Below are 8,313 nucleotides of genomic sequence, written 5' to 3'. Positions count from 1 at the left end.
ACAGAAGTGGATGCCTCATCATGAAGGACAAACAACCATCCCCATGCGTCTTTGGGGCAGAGCTATGGCAGGCTGGAAGTTGATACAAAAGAGCTGTGTGGCGATAAAGTGAAACAGTGAATGAGTTGTGGCCAACTGCAGGAAGAGCTTTCTTGTGCTCTGCATGCACTTGCCGTACAGACAGTGCTACTTTCCCTCATCCTTCTCTCTGGACTACATTCAAAGGCGCATGACAAAGCCCTAGAAGTTGGATTTGATGGGGAGAAAAAAACTATGACAGTGTTCACTTTTGAGTGGGAAAGTGCATTGGAGGGGAGGATCAGGATCAGAAAACTCCTCTCACTCCCATTTCTTTGTAGAATTCCAGAACGGCATTTTTTTTTCCTGCGGTTGTTTGTGAACACAGGAGGTGGCTTTGTATGAGTTCAGACTGCTGGCCCATCGAGTCCAGGACTGTCTTGTTTGTGACTTAGCAGTTCTCACATCCTCTACATCCTTTTATCTTGAGAAACAAGAGACTGACCCCTCGGCACACATAGCATGTGTTCCGCCACTGCACTATGGTCCATATTTTGCTATGTGAGTTTTTCAACTATTTGGGGAGTGGTTCATAATTGCCAGTGTCCTCTCCCATGTGCTTCGATAACCAAGTTTTAAACCAGTCCTAGTCTGACATTCTCTCCTCTACACCATACCATCTCTCCCTTTGTATAAGGTTCCTTTTAACACAAGATGTCCATTTAAGCTGCTCTTCAGCTGGAAAGTGCTCTCTCCCTGGGGAGGTGGGGCACCTGTAACATTTGTCATACCATCAACAGCCTTTGGCGTGGGGGGGGGGATTTGGGAACCCCAACAAAATCCAGAATTCTCCTTTAAAATATCATTTTAGCCAGAGGCCAGTTGGTTGTTTCTAACAGTGTAGCTCTTCTCCTCTACTCTCTTGATCCACAACACACTCTTTAGGCCAGTTCTTCTGGTCCTGTTGAAGCACAATGCACAGATCGCCCCCCCCCCCCAACTTACATGCCACTTGCACTTCGGTCTGCCTTTGCAGTAGGGCTCCCATGCGATTGCGCACGATGCAACGGTAGAAGCCAGCATGGGTACGGTCCAGGGATGTGATCATGTACCTTGAGAAACAGAGAAGGACAGACAAGAGAGAGAGAGAGAGATGACTAAATAGATCAATGCAGTATATAATCAATGAGGTACATAGCCAGGGCACCTGTAATCTCATGTATCTTCTGATAGGCTAAATTGAATTGCTGTTGTCCTGTGGCACCATGGATTACATTTACACAAACACTCATGATTTACTTTACAGTGGCAGCCTTACACTCTTTTGTCTGGACCAAAGAAAAAGAAAACAAAATAATTTTGAAAAAACTTGGATGTGCCACTGGATCATGAAAATCAGAGAGAGGCTACAAATATCACAGCAGGTGAAATACACATACTGTATAGCAATTGGTCTCAAAAGGTATAGGGTGTGATCTTTAGAGTACTTTGTATTTTTTTAAAATCACAGATATTATGGCCATTGTTGCCACAGGAACATCCCAATTAAAGGAAAAGCTGTATGTTGGTTAAGTACCTATATGGACCATAGTACGTTCCTCCTCTTCTACCTCTGTCATTGTGTGGGTTTTATATTTTAAAACCTTTTGAGAAAGAAGCAGATCACACTGCTGTGGGTTAATTTAAATAGGAGTGCATTGATTCTGACCAAAGCTTGCAGAGTTAAATGTATTCGCGAAGGCTTTCACAACCAGGATCTAATGGTTGTTGTGGGTTTTTCGGGCTCTTTGGCCATGTTCTAAAGGTTGTTCTTCCTAACGTTTCTCCAGTCTCTGTGGCCGGCACCTTCAGAGGACAGCACTCTGTGCTCTCAGAGTTGCAGAGTTACTTAAAAAAAATATCTATGGCTACAGTTCCAAGTCTCAAACAAAAAATGGTTACCTTTTTAAAAAAGCATATTTCAAAGTTTCTTGTTATAAGTAACTGCCTTTTAGTAACATTTAAAAAGAAAACACTGGTCAGAATTCTATTGGTGTTCATGTACAGTTTGCGTAACATATTGTGGCTAACTGTGTCTGAGGCACAGGCCCCAAATTCTGGTTGCACAACTGGGTGCACAGTCGTGCATGGAAGGTAGATGCACCCCAGCACCTTGTCAAGTGGCCATAATTAGCCATGGCAAGTTAGGCAAGCCTGAATGTAAACACCAACAGGATTTTGGCCATTGTTATGTTGCAGGTCGCAAGGTACAAAATTCATGTAAGTAATGAAGGCACATACTTTTGTGAAAACAAACTAACAAAAACAGCTGCAGTTACTCTAGAAAAAGACTGATGCAAAGTAACTTAGTTGTGCCTTAACTATTGCGGAAATGAATTAATTACACAAAACTCATTATCCATAACAATCTAGTTCCAGATTGGGAGAGGAAAGAAGGAAGCTAGCTGAGAAGTGCTATTTCCAAGTATGGACATCATTTGGCTAATCAGGATTATCCTGCCATTATTTTGAGTTAGATACTAAGGTTACCAGGCGTCAATGTTCCTGCGGGGAGAGCCAAACCTCCCGTGGGGGAGATGTTGTTCCTTCTGTCACTCCCTTAAACTCTGCTCAGCATTGTCCCTCTGATCCTTCAAGCTTACGTGCCCTGTTGCGTTTGTGTGAGATAGTTTCATACCAATGCACAATTATCTTGGGCAATTAACATGCTACTGCATCTTCAAATTACAGACTCTATATACCAGCGCAGGCTGACTGGGAGTGTGCAGAGAATACTCCTATTCTGTGAAGACACAGTACATTAGTCTTGGCATATTCTGCACTCCTGCTCTGCTTTCCCATGCACACCCTTTCAGTTTTAAACACATTTACAGAGGATGGAACTTCCAAAGGAAATAGCACAAGCATTTTTAATAAAGGAAAATCTGATTGCCACTTTTTGTCACATACCCCCCCATGAAAGATAAGCCAAAGAAAAAGAAAAGGGGAAGTAGGGAGCAAAGTAGCCAGAAGGTCACTTCCAAGGCAGTCAGTGGTGTTGCTGTTGGAGGGGCTGTGCCTGATGCCCAGAAGCTTCTGGGAGGTGTGTTTCACCATTTTGGCCAAAGGGGGGGGGGGGAAAGAAGGCTAAGGGCTAGAGCTGCAAAAATAGGTTAAGGGGCTGTATGCAGCCCTAGAGTTATACCTCAACACCAGTCATCCTGGAGGCCCCTCCCCCAATATCTCCCCCACACCAGAAAGGAAAGGGGAGCCATGTCATTGACATGTACCTTGTCCAAAATGGCATTGTTCTAAGCAGCGTCTTCTGGTGAGCTGGTGGCCTTCTGAACTCCCAGCTAAGTCTGTGGCTTCAAAGAATGGACTCCCCTTCTTTGTGGCAGGAATGTCTTAAAATGTCAAAATGACGTCGATCAGAGCAAAAGGATAGAGCTTTTGAATAGGCAACATTTCAGCCATCCCTAGTCTAAGACCCTCCTTATACTAAGGAAGGGGATGGAAACTAGTTAACACATTTAGAGAAGGGAACATTCCCCACATCCGTCTCCAGGACAGGCATGCCAATTTTCTTTCTCACCCATCTACTCATTCATTCTTCATTTTCCACTATAGCTTTATAAACATTGTGCATCATATATTCTTCTTGACCCTCAGCCCCTGACCATGCAAGAAAGGAATCTATGTAATGTGTCATTACCATTACAGAAAACTTGCAGAGAAAATGGATTTATTTCCAAATAGGCTTGAGACTAGGAATAGTGGCAATAAAGGAATTAGGAAAGAACATCAAGTGTAAGGATGGGTCACTGAGACCAACAAGGTCATCCATACTCATGTATTTCCGATCACCACTGATGGGTGTGAAAGATGGACAGTTAAGAAAGCAGGTGACAAAAATGATTTCTTTGCAATGTAGTGCTGGAGAAGAGCTTTGTGGATACCCTAGACTGCCAGAAAGTCAAACAAGAGGGTCCTATATCAAACCAAGAACTATCTCTGGAGGCAAAAATGTTAAAGCTGAGGCTTTGGGCATATCAAGAGAAGGCAAGATTCTCTGGAAAAGACAACAATGCTGAGAAAGGTGGAAAGCAGCAGGAAAAGACAAAGACCAAATATGAGATAGGCCAGCTCTCTAAAGGAACTCACAGGTTTCAGTGTGCAGGAGGCTAAGCAGGGCTGTTGAGTTGGGACTAGAGATGGGGGCGACTCACCATTTTGGCGAGTTGTCCTGCTTTGTGAGTCATCAAATGACTCACAAAGCATGAAGCTGCCCCCCTGAACCAACGAGGCATGAATTTATTTGTTGATTTATAGGGGGTTACTAAAAAAATCCCTGACTCCACCACCACCACCCCCTGCAGCCCCCCACGCCACTGACCTCCGATGCCCCCCGCTGTAATTGCGGCCACCGCCATCACTGCCATCACTTTCATCTCCAGCAGGCTAAAGGAATCCAGGCTGCCCTTTACAAAGATGGCAGCTGCAGCTTCCCTACCCTAAATGAAGCCGCAGCTGCCATCTTTGCAAAGGGCTGCCAGTGTCCCTTTCTACAGGCCATGGCCGTGGAGGCCTGCTGGAGACGGCGGGGGCGGTGGGGGGCGGGGCGGTGGGAGGGTGTCTAGAGTAGTGAGAGAAAGGGGGTGGGAGATACGCTGTGGAGGTGGCTGGCTGCCTATCGGCCCACCAATCAGCCAATCGGCAGGCCAGTAGGCAGAATGGCTAGCCTTCCCTCTCCTCATATTGGAGATGAATAAAAATGGGGTAATATTCACCCCTTTGTATTTGTGGGGGTCTCTATAAACCACGAATATGAAGGGACAAATATTTAACGAGAACGATTTCTGACAAATACTATATTGCAATCAATTTTTTTATTCGTCCCCTTGTCTAGTTGGGAGTTGATTTGATGACACACTTCAACAAGGTTTGAAGTGTACTTTCCACCACTGGTACTAAAACAAACAAACAACCCCCCCCCCAAAAGACCAAGAATACTGAGGGAAATGTGCATTCCTGCTGTTACAACATTTTCCCTCCAGATGTTCAATTATTTTCAGTGCTCCATGCCTATGACACCGGACTTGCAAATGAAGACCATATCAGAAAGCAAATTTGAAACAAGGGATGTGAGGCAACATCACACACACCCTTCACAGGTTAATGGACCCCCACTTCTAAAGATGGACTATCTGTATTTGCTTTGTCTGAGCCCAAGAAAGCTGCTATAACACTCATATGTAGATTTTCTAAACATGATAGCTGGACAAACAAGACACGGATGGGGACATGAAAATTCGGGGGGAATTAAATAGGACAATAATCTTGGATAAACTAATCAGGAAGAGGGGATTGTGAAGAGAATGACAATAAGGCGTGAGTTTTGAATAAATAGGTTAGAGAAGGTTGGCTGGAAAAAAAAACTTCTCTTCAGGCTAGACATCCACATACATTAGCAATCTGGAAACAGTGATTTAAAATCAGGCATACATTCACTTAGTTTCTCTGCAGCAATGAGAGAAATTGGAAGACGGAAACTCAGAGGAAATAAGGGAAGGAATTCAGGCTGTTTCCAGCCCCCATGCCCTTAAATTTAATCAAGTACTAAAAAAGGCTGGAGGCTTCTTTGATACGAGTTTGTTTGTTCTTTCCAATACACAGTTTAAATTAAACTTTAATAATGAGAGGCGATCATCTAATGTCTGCCTCGAAGTCTAGAAACACTTCTTCCCTAGTGCACGCACAGGATATTGTTTGCCTGCAGCATGCAGAAAAATTCATCTCTATTACCTGTGGATAAAGAGGGTGAGGGAGCCTCATCCAGCACTGTTGGCAAGTTGAGCATCGGCTCTCCCTGCGTCGGCACCGGCGCTGCCTGTTGTAGCAGCCGTATGCTGGGAGGCTCTGAAGCACAAACGATGGGGGCGGGTGGGGAGGGACAGCCAAGATGCCTACCGGTGCGTGAGCAGTGCACAACCAACACCTGAAACATCTCTCCAGATGTACCATGATGGCTGAAATATTAGAAAAAAGCCTTATAAGCTATCCAAAATAGAGGACAAAGGCTCGGCTAACAGCGTGCTATGAGGGCTTGTCAGACCTGGGGCCAAATCTCGAGGCAGCTGCAAAGTTTGTTGGTTGGCCTTGGACCAGCCACTTTTTGTTAGCCCTAAACTAGTCCAAGGGGGTTACTGTGAAGACAAATGTGGGGAGGAGGACCATGTATGGCACCTTGAGCTCCTTGAAGGAATAATGGCTTATATGACACCAGATGATAATAATGGCCAGAATCCATGTGCATAAGGGACATGGCATGACTTGTCCATGATTGAAATTGCATAAGCAGCACCCAGCCAGCTGCCACCAATGCATAAAGTGCTGGTCACTTTCCTGGTCACATTCCTGGTTGCATGACAAGCATACAACCTGAAACACCACGGTTGCCTTGTTGATGGACAGCAATTTGCTGCCACAATGTATGCCATTTCACATACATAGGCATAAATACTTTAAATGACCAACCATTTAAAGTCCTTGGATACTTTGTTTTTTTTAACTGTCCATATCATTGCTGTCACTCCTTCTTGGGTAGGGTCACTGTAACTTGGGGATTCTCATGCAAAAGGTGATTTGTCTTGAATGTTCCCTGCAGGTCCCCTTGTTCTCCTAGCCCTGGGCTCTCCACATGCACAAAACAATACTTCTTCATTCATAAGCAAGGATATAGAATACCAAGCAGGGTCTTAAATGTTGGCAAGACATGGGGCAACTCAGAGGTGCTATGTAAAGAATATGCACAATGAACACAGAATGGAATACAGGAAAGGGCATTTAAGTGCTATCCTTAGGGTCTTAACTCTGATGGGGTAACAAAGGCTTTACCCTAAATTTTGCCAAATTTAGAGATCATCCTGGCAGCCTGGTCTACCACCACTGGAAAAGACAGCTGTAGACCAGGACTTCAGGGTGAATGTTTTAGCCCTGTGATTAGAGACCTTGGATCTCTAGAGGTTCTTGGACTAAAACTCCCAGAAGCCTTCACCCCTAGCTGTGCTGGCAAGGATTTCTGGGAGTTGTAGGCCAAGAACATCTGGGTTCCCTTAGGTTGGGAACTACTGACAAATGGATGAATCTAGCCTCAGCTTAGTTTACAGCCTGCCCTGCTTTTCTCGTACCGCAGTACTTTATACCCTTGTTTTTCTTGTTACATGCTGTCAAGTACCTTCCCAGTTGATTTTCAGGGTACGTGGGATATTTAAGGAGCAGTTGGTCTCCTAGTCCTGGTGCTCCTGACTACAACACAGAGCTTAGAAAACTTATTTTTATGGATTATAATTCCAAGAAGTCACTGGCCAACACAGCCAGTAACTTTTCCAAGATCTGCGCCCATGTGGTAGCAGTGCTTTGGGCAATACTCCCTTCCTTTCTATTCAGGATGTAGTTTATAATACAAGAGTTCTCACTATAATCCTCAACTCATTACACCATCTTTCCTTTCCCCAAGCCAACTGTGGCTGTGTGTCTTCCGGCTAGCCTACTGGAAGAAGCTGTCATTCCAGGTGGTGGCTACTGTGCCAGCGCCATGTTCACTGCAAGAGCAGGCGGAAAGCCCCAGACTCTTTGATTACTCCCTGTGATATCCAGGCAGATCTTAAACCCAAAGAACAAGCATGCTGGCAGAGGAAACAGAGCCCCGAGGGCTTTGCTGGCTTTTCAGCCCCAGTTCCTGTCCTCTTTCTCTCCGACCATTTGCACCCCGCTGCTCTTGCATTTGTGAAATACCTTGCCAACTGGTCAGAAAGCTACTCTGCACTTACCAAGTGGCTACAGGAACCATGAGCAAATTTCACCACTCTGGTTCCAGTGTAAATAGGCAGATTTGGTGTCAGTGGCTGATGTCAGGGATGCCATCATGACCATCCCGCCATCAGTCCTCTCCAGTATTATATAGGGGTGAATTGGGAGTTGTGTCTGGTTCCATTCAACACATTGGTCTGTTCAGTCCTGTACCCGGGACTGCAGAGTTTTGCTCCTCTACCACATGGGTGAATATCACAACTAAACCTGTAGGTGGCAGTATAGGACCCCAACTTTGAAACCACCAATTGGGTTAAAGTAGGTTGATGGCCATAGGAATCCTCTGGTGGAGTTTGTATCGCTTTGTCAGACGCTGGTCCCTGGAATGAATGAAAGGGCAGTGGAACAGTTTGATGGAGGTATGCCAGATATGATCAGCGTTCCTCCCTTTACACCACTCCGGGGTGGGGTGGGGAGGTTAGAATAGAATTCAACTGTGATTAG

General features: G+C 45.1%; 1 protein-coding gene across 3 annotated transcripts in view; it reads right to left on the bottom strand.

The window, feature by feature from the left end:
* The window catches only part of SDK2 (sidekick cell adhesion molecule 2), a 374,517-nt gene that overhangs the window by 95,589 nt on the left and 270,615 nt on the right, over positions 1-8,313 (bottom strand). For all 3 annotated transcript variants that reach the window (XM_072990757.2, XM_072990758.2, XM_072990759.2), the window contains exon 3: positions 1,024-1,130. In XM_072990757.2, the coding sequence (XP_072846858.2) occupies positions 1,024-1,130 (107 nt within the window). The remainder of the gene's footprint in view (positions 1-1,023; positions 1,131-8,313) is intronic.

This window comes from Pogona vitticeps, chromosome 2 (genome assembly GCF_051106095.1).
Source record: "Pogona vitticeps strain Pit_001003342236 chromosome 2, PviZW2.1, whole genome shotgun sequence".
Lineage (NCBI taxonomy): Eukaryota > Metazoa > Chordata > Lepidosauria > Squamata > Agamidae > Pogona > Pogona vitticeps.
The sequence above is the reverse complement of the archived record's forward strand: the minus strand, read 5'-3'. Positions and strand labels throughout refer to the sequence as shown.